General features: G+C 44.4%; 1 protein-coding gene across 14 annotated transcripts in view; it reads right to left on the reverse strand.

Annotated features, from left to right (window-relative positions):
• Phactr1 (phosphatase and actin regulator 1) overlaps window positions 1-14,144 on the reverse strand; it is a 477,222-nt gene that overhangs the window by 69,924 nt on the left and 393,154 nt on the right. For 8 of the 14 annotated variants that reach the window (XM_039095677.2, XM_063276381.1, XM_039095676.2 and 5 more), the window contains one exon: window positions 12,639-12,845. The exons of the other annotated variants lie outside the window; for them this stretch is intronic. In XM_039095677.2, coding sequence (XP_038951605.1) covers window positions 12,639-12,845 — 207 coding nt within the window. The remainder of the gene's footprint in view (window positions 1-12,638; window positions 12,846-14,144) is intronic. 14 annotated transcript variants of the gene reach the window in all.

Genomic DNA, 14,144 nt, shown 5'->3' on the forward strand with positions numbered 1-14,144 from the left:
AAGAGCATATGTCAGCAGCTTGACAGCACACCTAAAAGCTCTAGAACAAAAAGAAGCAAATACACCCAGGAGGAGTAGAAGGCAGGAAATAATCAAACTCAGAGCTGAAATCAACCAAGTAGAAACAAAAAGGACCATAGAAAGAATCAACAGAACCAAAAGTTGGTTCTTTGAGAAAATCAACAAGATAGATAAACCCTTAGCCAGACTAACGAGAGGACCCAGAGAGTGTGTCCAAATTAACAAAATCAGAAATGAAAAGGGAGACATAACTACAGATTCGGAGGAAATTCAAAAAATCATCAGATCTTACTATAAAAACCTATATTCAACAAAATTTGAAAATCTTCAGGAAATGGACAATTTCCTAGACAGATACCAGGTATCGAAGTTAAATCAGGAACAGATAAACCAGTTAAACAACCCCATAACTCCTAAGGAAATAGAAGCAGTCATTAAAGGTCTCCCAACCAAAAAGAGCCCAGGTCCAGACGGGTTTAGTGCAGAATTCTATCAAACCTTCATAGAAGACCTCATACCAATATTATCCAAACTATTCCACAAAATTGAAACAGATGGAGCCCTACCGAATTCCTTCTACGAAGCCACAATTACTCTTATACCTAAACCACACAAAGACACAACAAAGAAAGAGAACTTCAGACCAATTTCCCTTATGAATATCGACGCAAAAATACTCAATAAAATTCTGGCAAACCGAATTCAAGAGCACATCAAAACAATCATCCACCATGATCAAGTAGGCTTCATCCCAGGCATGCAGGGATGGTTTAATATACGGAAAACCATCAACGTGATCCATTATATAAACAAACTGAAAGAACAGAACCACATGATCATTTCATTAGATGCTGAGAAAGCATTTGACAAAATTCAACACTCCTTCATGATAAAAGTCCTGGAAAGAATAGGAATTCAAGGCCCATACCTAAACATAGTAAAAGCCATATACAGCAAACCAGTTGCTAACATTAAACTAAATGAAGAGAAACTTGAAGCAATCCCACTAAAATCAGGGACTAGACAAGGCTGCCCACTCTCTCCCTACTTATTCAATATAGTTCTTGAAGTTCTAGCCAGAGCAATCAGACAACAAAAGGAGATCAAAGGGATACAGATCGGAAAAGAAGAGGTCAAAATATCACTATTTGCAGATGACATGATAGTATATTTAAGTGATCCCAAAAGTTCCACCAGAGAACTACTAAAGCTGATAAACAACTTCAGCAAAGTGGCTGGGTATAAAATTAACTCAAATAAATCAGTTGCCTTCCTCTATACAAAAGAGAAACAAGCCGAGAAAGAAATTAGGGAAACGACACCCTTCATAATAGACCCAAATAATATAAAGTACCTCGGTGTGACTTTAACCAAGCAAGTAAAAGATCTGTACAATAAGAACTTCAAGACACTGAGGAAAGAAATTGAAGAAGACCTCAGAAGATGGAAAGATCTCCCATGCTCATGGATTGGCAGGATTAATATAGTAAAAATGGCCATTTTACCAAAAGCAATCTACAGATTCAATGCAATCCCCATCAAAATACCAATCCAATTCTTCAAAGAGTTAGACAGAACAATTTGCAAATTCATCTGGAATAACAAAAAACCCAGGATAGCTAAAGCTATCCTCAACAATAAAAGGACTTCAGGGGGAATCACTATCCCTGAACTCAAGCAGTATTACAGAGCAATAGTGATAAAAACTGCATGGTATTGGTACAGAGACAGACAGATAGACCAATGGAATAGAATTGAAGACCCAGAAATGAACCCACACACCTATGGTCACTTGATTTTTGACAAAGGAGCCAAAACCATCCAATGGAAAAAAGATAGCATTTTCAGCAAATGGTGCTGGTTCAACTGGAGGGCAACATGTAGAAGAATGCAGATCGATCCATGCTTATCACCCTGTACAAAGCTTAAGTCCAAGTGGATCAAGGACCTCCACATCAAACCAGACACACTCAAACTAATAGAAGAAAAACTAGGGAAGCATCTGGAACACATGGGCACTGGAAAAAATTTCCTGAACAAAACACCAATGGCTTATGCTCTAAGATCAAGAATCGACAAATGGGATCTCATAAAACTGCAAAGCTTCTGTAAGGCAAAGGACACTGTGGTTAGGACAAAACGGCAACCAACAGATTGGGAAAAGATCTTTACCAATCCTACAACAGATAGAGGCCTTATATCCAAAATATACAAAGAACTCAAGAAGTTAGACCGCAGGGAAACAAATAACCCTATTAAAAAATGGGGTTCAGAGCTAAACAAAGAATTCACAGCTGAGGAATGCCGAATGGCTGAGAAACACCTAAAGAAATGTTCAACATCTTTAGTCATAAGGGAAATGCAAATCAAAACAACCCTGAGATTTCACCTCACACCAGTGCGATTGGCTAAGATCAAAAACTCAGGTGACAGCAGATGCTGGCGAGGATGTGGAGAAAGAGGAACACTCCTCCATTGTTGGTGGGATTGCAGACTGGTAAAACCATTCTGGAAATCAGTCTGGAGGTTCCTCAGAAAATTGGACATTGAACTGCCTGAGGATCCAGCTATACCTCTCTTGGGCATATACCCAAAAGATGCCTCAACATATAAAAGAGACACGTGCTCCACTATGTTCATCGCAGCCTTATTTATAATAGCCAGAAAATGGAAAGAACCCAGATGCCCTTCAACAGAGGAATGGATACAGAAAATGTGGTACATCTACACAATGGAATATTACTCAGCTATCAAAAACAACGAGTTTATGAAATTCGTAGGCAAATGGTTGGAACTGGAAAATATCATCCTGAGTGAGCTAACCCAATCACAGAAAGACATACATGGTATGCACTCATTGATAAGTGGCTATTAGCCCAAATGCTTGAATTACCCTAGATCCCTAGAACAAACGAAACTCAAGACGGATGATCAAAATGTGAATGCTTCACTCCTTCTTTAAATGAGGAAAAAGAATACCCTTGGCAGGGAAGGGAGAGGCAAAGATTAAAACAGAGACTGAAGGAACACCCATTCAGAGCCTGCCGCACATGTGGCCCATACATATACAGCCACCCAATTAGACAAGATGGATGAAGCAAAGAAGTGCAGACCGACAGGAGCCGGATGTAGATCGCTCCTGAGAGACACAGCCAGAATACAGCAAATATAGAGGCGAATGCCAGCAGCAAACCACTGAACTGAGAATAGGTCCCCTATTGAAGGAATCAGAGAAAGAACTGGAAGAGCTTGAAGGGGCTCGAGACCCCAAAAGTACAACAATGCCAAGCAACCAGAGCTTCCAGGGACTAAGCCATTACCTAAAGACTATACATGGACTGACCCTGGACTCTGACCCCATAGGTAGCAATGAATATCCTAGTAAGAGCACCAGTGGAAGGGGAAGCCCTGGGTCCTGCTAAGACTGAACCCCCAGTGAACTAGTCTATGGGGGGAGGGCGGCAATGGGGGGAGGGTTGGGAGGGGAACACCCATAAGGAAGGGGAGGGGGGAGGGGGATGTTTGCCCGGAAACCGGGAAAGGGAATAACACTCGAAATGTATATAAGAAATACTCAAGTTAATAAAAAAAAAAAAAGAATTACTACTGAAATAAAGGCAGCCATGCCAACAAACGCACGTCGAGAAGGCATGTGACTCTTGCTAGACATGACAAGTCACCGACATAAAGACATGTGCTGTTATTATTAACAATGGATGAGGGCTATCATGGGCAGGGAAGAGTTTGTTATCCCTTCTAGCCTTCCCCAGAACAGGCACATATCATGGAAGAAGTCCAGAGATGAATAGATGGAAGAGAAGGGGAATTCTTCATGGTGGGCCACTGAAGGCTGGTATATGTGAAACAGATAAGAACAGAGAGGGGATTGGATGAAAATCACAGTCATCGGGATGAGCAAACCATTCCCGTCTCTGCATAGAACACTAGAACCAGAGGATGCAGCCACGGGATCAAAGCTTTAAGTTTAGAACAGATAGAAGAAAAGTACTGCATAGGAAATACAGAGATCTGCTATCAGGGAGGACAGGCATGGTGAAGGTATAAATGAGTTCAAACTAGAGTGTGAAAAGGGATTCTATGTTTAAAAAAAGAATAAGTCTTGACTCTCAGATTTAGTATACTGACTCCTGAAAAGCCTTAACAACGGGGTCTCCTTGTGAGCATCCGTTGGACAGGGCAGGACCCACAGCAAATTGAATTCTCACCCTCATGAAACCTACCTCTTGGATAGTTTACAAAAATGTCCAAGAGAGCTGAGGAGCACAGAGCTGCAGGTTTGGGGGACTTTGCCTACTAAAATGGTCAGGGTATTCCTCGATCAGATCTGTTTTTCTGTGCAAGTTGTTGTGGGCTCCCCACCAACCTTTCAGAACTCAGCTCTGCTTGGTTCATGGGCGCCTTGGGTGGAACCTGTTGTCTTACCAAGGTAGTTTAACTTGCGGCACAGGGGAATTCAAGGTTATGCTTACTGGCTGCTGTGGTGATTTGACATGTGAGCAAACACTGCAACAGCAAACTGGGGAAGCATCTATGAATTGCTATGGAAGACAGCCGAAGTTTTAAGGAGAGTCGTGCGATCCTGGGATGTGTTCTAGTTTGAGCGAGTGAAGGCTTTGAGGAGCAGGTACCACTTAAAACTCTTGAAGAAAGAAGATGAGACCACCTTTCCCAGTTCTCCTTCGCCAAAAACAAAAATCTACTTACATTGCACTGTCACCAGAACAACAGATTCGAATTATGGACTACGGAATAAGAGGTTGCGAGAATCTAAGAGGAAAACTTTCTCTTTTTAAAATGATGCTTCTTTTCCTCCCACCGCAGTTTGTAGTGAGAATAAGACGCAGGTGGTTTCTCCCTATGTGTTCACTAATTCAGAAGGGTTGGCGCAGCTACATGGTGGATTATGTGAGGGAAAAAATGGGGCCATAAGCATGAAAAGATGTTTTTCATGGGAATTTTGAGTACAGGCTATATCAGTAGCATGGCCATAAAACTTAGGTGGGATTAATTTTAAGCTTAAAATGTCTCAGTTACCTCCTTGAATTTGCTGGCTTCGAGAAGTGGTATGAATCTGTGCATAGTGCTAAAGACTGAGTTCAAATGTGGCTTGTGTTGGCCCGTGTGTCAGTCTTGTTGGAGAAGAACCATAGCACTAGAAATCATTCTTTCTTGTCAGTCTTGACCCAAAGATGTCAGCAGCCCTAGTTACTTACCACCATGTACTTGGTGTTGATGCCTGGTTTCTGACCCAGGGCAGAGCTGCTTGATTGCCTTTTCCACATACCTCAAGCACAACAGTATAAGTAAAGAGAAAGTTTGAAAACGACGAAGGGAGAGAGGCAAGGTGTGATGATGATTTGAATATGGTTGGCCCAGGGAGTGGGATTATTACCAGGTGTGGTCTTCTTGTTGGAGTAAGTGTGGCCTTGTTGGAGGAAGTGTGTCATTGTGGGTGGCGGCTTTAAGACCCTCATCCTAGCTCCCTGGAAGCCAGTCTTCTCCTGTTTGCTTTTGGAACAAGATGTAGAACCCTCAGCTCCTCCTGCACCATGTCTGCCTGGATGCCGCCATGCTCCTGCCTTGATGATAATGGATTGAACCTCTGAACCTGTAGGCCATCCTAAGAGTCCTTGTAAGAGTTGCCTTGGTCATGGCATCTGTTCACAGCAGTCAAACCTTAACTAAGACACAGGGGTAGCAGGCTAACACAGTTACTAGCTTTTGTTTAGTGCTAAATACACACCCAGTGTACAGCCAACTAATGGCACCAGGGTCCATCTTATCTATGTGAGCTTCCAGGGGACATGCTCAGCTGGAATCAAGTGATTGCTGCCAAGAACCCACCGAGGATGCTCCTGTCCTCTTACAAAGACAAAGCCGTCTGGCACTCAAGGCTCCTGTTTTTCAGCCCCAACCTTCATTGCTACGGCACTAGAATCCTGCATTCCTGCCCCAAAGGACTACTTGCTATTTCTTGAGCATAATACCCCTCATACACATTCTCCTGGGGCCTGTGTTTCTTGTTCACCTCTAACACACACCTGCTACCACTGTTTTCTTCAAAGTTGTCTTACATATGGTCCCCATACTGAGCATCATCCTTAGTCATCACTGCCTGCAGATCCTAACACTGGCAGTCTTGACATCTTTCTAAAATGTTACATGAAGGTCTAGTCAAACATCCTATACATGGTGGGAAGCCAACTGTGCCCCCAACACACACACATGCACACACACACACACACACACACACACACACACACACACACACAGTATGGTAGAGAAGGGGGGATTGTTCTTACATTTTCAGAAATGAAGATCAAGATTAGATAATACGGACAGGTTGCTATAATGAAGTCAACCCAGGAACCATATCTATTCCTTACACTTTTATTTTAAACTTTCTGGAGGTTATGAGTTTGGATGTAGTGGAAATCTTTCTGGTTGTTGCCAACCCATGTTTAGAGGCAGCCAGGGCTCATTTTGAGTTTGTCTTTGGCATGGACATGCAATACAGAAGAGCCTGAGGGCCAGACACCTCCCTGGCATGTAGACTGCTGGGTACTGTGGTATTTCTTTGCCACATCCATCCCTGGCAGATACCACCCAACTAGAGGAACTCTATTTGGTGGATACCTGCTGGGACTTTTCACTCCAGCCAATCCAGACAGTTAACTTTACCCTGCTCCCCTTTCTGCAGAACCACCATTGGGTGTTGGCCTTGCTCCTGTGTCTACCACATAATCACCCTTAGGCTCCTCTCTTAGCCAGGAATGGGGAGCCAAGCCTCTGTCTCCAGGTCTGAGAGGATAATATACTCACACTTCCCACTTGTGCCTGAATTTGATCTAAAAGGACATAGCATATCTTCCAGTATCAGTGACCAACAAGTGTAAACTGCCCACCTCCATATGTGGCCTCCGTGTCATGAGCAATTTGCTTTCTATTCAGTGGCATGGATAAAGCCCAAGTTCGTGGCACCCTAATCTTTAGAAGGTAAGGGCCAAGGTGGAAACACACAACTGTGTCGAGCTGAAGTGGGGGAAGGAGGGGAGGGGTAGAATGCCAGAGAGAGAGAGAGAACGGGAGCAAGCAGGAATATAAATCTGAGAGCAACACAACGACAAGATGAAATTAATGACTACAGAACAACAGAGGTGTCTACAGAATGAGAGAGAGAAAGAGAGAGAGAGAAAGAGAGAGAGAGAGAGAGAGAGAGCACGAGCGCTATAAATAGGAAAACTGGCTTCAGCTTAACGATCACTGCATCTATTCTCATTAGACCCGCTTAAGTGCTGGCACTAGAAAGTTCTGCAGGGCGCAGATGTTGTTTGTTAGGCACAACTGTAGCCGCAGACACCACGGCACATTGAAATTTGCCATCGCCGAGCTTTGCTGACAGTCACTTCTCGGCATCTGAGGGTTATTAGTGCTTACCGTACCCACACCAGCAAGCAGGTGGTCAGATTCCTTTCACCGAACGGCTCATGTGGACCCACAGTCTACACACACCTCCCGTGTACGTCACATAACCTCCAGGTTACTTATGCTACCTAACACACTAGGAATGCTGTGTAAGTACATGGTGGTCGTTTGTATTTGTGTTACCTTTGATTATTTATTATTGAATTTCAGCCTTTGAAATGAGGAGAAATAAAGTTCTATTAAGTATTTTTGAAATTAATTTTATGTGTATGTGTGTTTTGCTTGCATGCATGCATGTGTGTCATGTTCATGTCTGATGCCTTCAGAGGTCAGAAGTGTTCCTTGGAATTGTACTTTCGGATGGCTGTGAGCCACTGTGCAGGTGCTGAGAACTGAACGTGGGTCCCCTCGTGAGTGCTCTTAATCACCGAGCCAACTCTCCAGACCTGATATAAATTAAGTTTTGTTGAATAAGACACCTACTCTATGTGATTTGGCATGGCAGCCTGAGCAGGCTAATGCAAATGAAGAAGCATTTAGTTTCTTAAATGGATGAAGACATACAAGGTTCAGAGACCCACAAAACCGATTTACTGGCTGTCTAACTACAATCACCAGTTTCCTATCTTTTTTGGTCATCTTCTGTGAGAAGGAGATAGGACTAAATGGTACCTCATAAAGTTCTCAAACAGTGCTAGCTGTCCAATGTCTATCCAAATGTGACGGTCAGGCCATCAAGTCATGCCACCATGCATTGTCCTTTGAAGCCATGCTTTCTTCTGCAGTCACCTACCATGTATGAGGTACCCACTCCCCCAGGTTCCTCCTGCAGAAAGTACTGGGTATAGTCATGTAATGTTTATCATACAGCTCCTGGGTAAGAATGCTTAGGGAAGCAATTGGTGGAGACTTAGAAAGGCAGGAGACAGGATTTTGCTCTGATCACATTTTCCCTCTGGGGTCAACCATCATTCATTCCAGTAAGAATCCGTTTTTCCTGGCTCATTCACATTGGAATGCATCCACAATGCAGACAGCTCTACTGGGGACTGTGCCTTCAGAAAGGTAAGACTCCAATGTCCTACAGCTCCCAACTCTGGCCCATGTGCTGCCAGGCAGGCTGATGACGGAAGAGGGGGGACATGAAGAATGAGGGCTTTTCTCCACTCAACTGAAGAATTGTAAGACACACATTTCCCGAGTCCACTGCGGGTTTTCCTGATGAAGTGGAAGCGAATCCTAAAGCAGAGTTAGTTCTGCAAGCAGCTCTTTGATTGGGAAGCTGAGTGACACTCCCGTTTAGGTTCCTATTTCCCCCAAATCTTGTCAGATCACTACCCACTTCTTTGAATCGAGCCTGTGGTCTTCCAATAGTCCGGATATTTTCTTTCCAACACACGGACAAAACAGCAACAATGAGAACATGCTAGCCACTCAGGAATCTTAATTGAGAGTTCTGGAATTCTTAGTTGATGGATTCCTTCAGACACGGCCCAGATGTCTCTGGTGTAATTAGTGACAGAACGGGGTTAGCAGAGCTCTTCGTGGTGATGCAGATTCATTATGACTGATTGCTCATTTATGAAAATTAAGCAAGTCTAATGGAGCTCAGACCTAAAAGGATAGCACTAACTTGACAGTCCCTAGACACCACCATCTCCCTCGATCTTAACTTTACCACACTTACGAGACAACCATGCTCAGAGAGATCATCAGTGCCTCATGTACAGGGTTCTGGGAATCGCTGCCCCACTCAAGCTCCTGGGCTCACAGCGAGGTTGCCATGTTCTCTCATAGATAGCTAGATACATCGGAGGATGTTATGAAATAAGTACTCCATAGCTACTCTTTCCTATCTGCTGGCCTCCTCTTTCTTCCACTGATAATAGATTTCCATCAGCTCTCACTGCATTGGTAAGAGAAGCCTTTCAGGTCCTTCTGCTCAATGCCACTAGTAATTTTGAGGTGCACAGTGCACAGCTAGCTTTGTTGGCACCTGTGACAGATCTTCAACTGTTTCCTATTTCTGCCCATTCTACACAGTGACCCAGGAAGGTTATTTTTATTTTGTTTTGTTTTGTTTTAATATTGGGCCTCCATATATAGCCCTGGCTGACCTGAAACTTCCTTTATAGACTAGGTTAGACTAAAACCCAGCACAATCTGCTTGGCTCTGCCTCCTACATACTGGTATCAAAGGTATGTGGCAACATGACTGTCCTCTAGGAAGATAATTTAAAGGCCCACTCCATCACTCCCCAGCCCCAATTTTGCTACTTCTGAGGGGAAAAATACACATCTTTCCTGAGTGAACCCCATCTCTCAGTGTCTGTAATTAAACCCTAATGGAATCTCTATCCCAGTGGAGCCACTGAAGTGACCTAATACATCATTACCTTTGAGCCGTTCCAGAGTCTTTTCCCTGAGAATCTATTCCCCAATTCTCCACAAATGTCCTTCACTCTGTGAATGTCAACTAGGCTACTGTCTTCTTGGGGTCCTCTGTGAGGCTACACTGAACCATGATTCTACTCTGGATGGCATTTGCTAGAGCACTCTAACACACTCATCCCTGGGTCCTGTAGAGACCTGTTTTTGCCCTCCTGTGGACACCCAAATCCACACATGCTCCAGTCCCTTATACAAAATAACAGTATTTGCATAGATCCTACACATACCCTTCCCTATACTTGAAGTTATCTCTAAACGACATACTGCCTAATTCAATGCCGATACTGGGTAAATAACTATAACATCATGCTGTTTAAGGAGGTGACAAGGAAAAGGATTGGACATATTCAGTATAAAGTTTTCAATAAATATTTTTTGATCTGTGGTTGGCTGAGCCATAGTTATAGAACCAGTAGATACAGAGGACTGACGGAATATGTGTTCATTAAACTGGTACGGAATTGTGTCCCCTTCGATAACAACACAGTGCTCTGTATTACTGAAGGCAGGTTGAGGAAATACGCACAATATGTTTATATAAGGTTTGTTTTTCTGCACACTATTGAATTTTTCTTAAGGGATGTTTGTTGTCCAAGGTTTAAAGGGTATATATAACTTGGACTTTGTAGTTTTAATCCTAGAAATGCCCTGGGAAAACCTTAAAAAGGCATAGGCAGGCCACTGCAGATGCTTGCTGTTGTAAGTTTTACAATAGAGAGTGTAGAAGAGGCTCTTGGTCTGCGCCATGTGGAGCAGTCACTCACGAGATTCAGCTCCCACATTGTTATGTATATAAAAATACAGTTGAGAAGACAGAGTGTAGGGTGATGTTAGATTTTTGATTGACAGTGGGTTGATATCTTGGAGTGTGGCCTATTTTCCCTTTGATTTTCTGTGAATTAAAATGTTGGGATACTAGACCGATGTGTTCAGTTCAGTGGTTCTTAGAGAGGCAACAGCACTTTTGTACCACAGGCACCTGACTGAGGTGGATGGGGACACTTGGTATAACAGGTTGGCATGAGTCCTTGTTGAAGCTGGACTGTACGCTAACTCTAACATTGATAGCTAACGGGTGGGAGGCCCAGGTTCCGGTCATGCTTCCACTGTCCTACCTGCCCTGGAGAAGCCATGTTCTCTTCCTTACTCTACTATAAGTGAGCGTGTTTTCCACCGTCCTCCTCCATTACGTGTAATGGTCAAAGGGGTCACTTAGATACTATTTGTAAAAACACATTCCTGTCCAAAGGAAAGACAGGGACAAAACAAAAATGGAACAGAGATTGAAGGAAAGGCCATCCGGAGACCAACGTACCTAGGGATGCATCCCATCTGCAGACACCAATCCACAACACTATTGTTGGTGCCAGAAGCGTGCTTGCTGACAGGAGCCTGGTATGGCTGTTCCCTGAGAGGGTTTACTAGCACCTGACTAATACAGATGCAGATTCTCACAGCCAACTGTTGGACTGAGCCTGGGGACCCCAATGGAAGAGCTAGGGGAAGGACTGAAGGAGCTGAAGGGGGTTGCAACCCCATAGGAAGAACATTATCAACTAACTTGACCATCCAGAGCCACCAGGGTCTAAACCACCAACCAAAGAGTATACATGGGGGTGGGGAGCCATGACCCCAGATACATAGGTAGTAGGGGATGGCCTTATCTGATGTCATTGGGTGGGGGAGGTCTTTGGTCCTGTGGAGGCTTGATGCCTCAGCATAGGGGAATACTAGAGTAGTGAGGCAGGAGTGGGTGAGGGGGTGGAGGAGCACCCTATAGAGACAAAGGGGAGGAGGGAGAGGAGGGATGGGATGAGGGGTTGTGGAGTGGTAACTGGGAAGGGGATATCATTTGAAATGTAAATGAATAAAATGATAAAAAAACAAACAAACAAAATATGTTGTACAGAAGAAATTGGTAGGGGTCTGATTATGTCGCATATGGTGAAATGAAATTTCATTACACACCCAACTCCACACCTGAGCACGTTCATTAATCACACAGAGCAAAAGTACAAAAAACATTTTAGAGCAACTCTGCCAAGCCTGTGGTTCCTCTAACGGTGTCCCACGCCCCTTCTTGGCTATTTTATTGTGGCTGCTTTCTCATGTAGCTCAGGCTGGCCCTCTGACGTGCTACGTAGCCAAGGATGATCTTGGGCTCCTGATTCTCTTGCCTCCTCCTCCCAAGTGCTGGACTGACAGGCATGCACTTCTTTCTTTTTAAAGAGAACCGACAGTAAATGAATGAAACGCGTTTTAATTGCAGAAATATTCCAGACTTTTGATCAATAACTTACAAACATTTAAAGCCTTTGCAGACTCGTCACAAAAGGAGCAAAGCACTTTTTTTTCCCGTCTGTGTAAACATTTTGACATTGATTCTAATTTGCCCAGATGGGCGATAATCTTGAATTGGTCACATAAATATAATGTACATATTTACAGATACACAGACGACAGATAACACCGAAGGCTCTTGGCATATGGCTGGCAATTGCACATCAAATGCTTCTTGACACAGAGACATAAATCTTGGTCATGACTTCATGTACCAACACACACATACAAATCCCCAAACACCCCGTGGGGCTAGCTTCTCAGAAATGCCTATTCAGGCCTCAGATGAAAGAAAAAGAAAAAAACAGAATGAAGCAAGAGAATAGACACTGTCCCGTGAAGGGAGGGAGGGGCCACGCCTCAGCAGACATTGGACTTACCTGTTAAGTGGTTGGCAATCCGGGCAGTGGGTTTGGGAGGCAGGGCCGGGGGCTGCTTGTGAAGGGACAACTGCTTCACTGGGGTCTCCTCATGGTCTCCAGAGAAAGCAGAAGATTTTTTGGGGGGCAGGAACAGAACTGGTTTGGCTGAAGGATCTTGGGACAGGAGGACTCCAGACTCACTGGCAGAGGGACTCTCTTCAGACACTGAGGGGACAACCACATGATACACAGGAGACATTACATGAACGCAGTGCAGGCCAGCCAGGGACACAGGACAGGGACACTGGCAAGCCAACGAGACAGCAGAATGCCACCTGCTGCAGGCCATCATGGGCACACGGAGAGAGAGCTAAAGCAAGAACATGGAAAGCCAAGAAAGCAGGTAGGGTGTGGAGGGGCAGGAAAGGGAGGAAGAGAGAAGGGAAGAGGGAGCAAAAGGGGGAGGAGGCAAGGGCATTTTCACCATCCAAACTGAGCCTGCATCATCCAAAGAATACAGATGTTCTACCATGTGACTCAGGAGACCGAGGCACAACCAACAGGACAAAGAGAAGAAGGATTTCAAATTCCCTGAACGGAACAAGAACTTTTCCTTGGGTCCTCAAACTCTTCTTTTGCTGAGAGAAGAGAGAGGCAGGCCACAAACCAGTAAAGAGCATTGGTGTTGTCCACCAAGTCTTGCTCTCTGGTCTGGGATACCAGTGGCAGTTGGCAAAGTTGACACCAGCACATTTTGGTGGCTGCTCCTCTAATCTTTGGAATGGACAGGACCAAGAGCCAGGGTCTCAGTGAGGACTCTAGTCCTAAGGGTAGACTCTTGCCCTGCCTGGCCCTATACATTCTCACAAGGCAGAGGACGTACAAAGGCTATGCCTTTCAATTTTTCAGGTCCTTTACTTCCTGTTTGGCAGACTTCTTGTCATCTTTATCCCCCCCCCCACTTCCTCTCCCTCTGCACTCCTCTTTCTAGGGCCTCATCTATTCTAGGATGGTTCTAAACTCACTCTGTAACAGACAGAGGATGATCTTGAACTTCCAGTTCTCCTGTTTCTACCTCGTGAGTGCTGGGATTCCAAGCCGTGTACCACCCTGCCTTAGAACTAAGTACATGGTGCCAGGGATTGAACCCAGGGCATCGTGCAGCCTAGGCAAGCACGGTAGCAACCTAATAACACCTTGGCTCACACTCTCTTGTTTCAACTTATCTCTTCTTTGGTTGAGTTGCCATGGGGTGGTCAGCCCACTGCTTCTGTCTGGGCAGTTAATCTGAGTAACAGCAGTAAAACTCTGAGTCTGATGGGTGGTAGATTTCACTGAAACAGTCTAACTGCCAGATTCCAGTGCTACAAGGGAAGTTGGATGGTTCAAGGGGTGTCGAGTTAAAAAAAAATTCTTGCTTAAAATTCTAAAGGACAAACAAAATATAGCTCTAGGATTGTCTGTCCCACTGCTTCCCATGACTGCCACAAGGAGGGCGTTTGTAAAGGATTCCTTCCCTCTTCT

The sequence above is a fragment of the Rattus norvegicus genome, chromosome 17 (genome assembly GCF_036323735.1).
Source record: "Rattus norvegicus strain BN/NHsdMcwi chromosome 17, GRCr8, whole genome shotgun sequence".
NCBI lineage: Eukaryota > Metazoa > Chordata > Mammalia > Rodentia > Muridae > Rattus > Rattus norvegicus.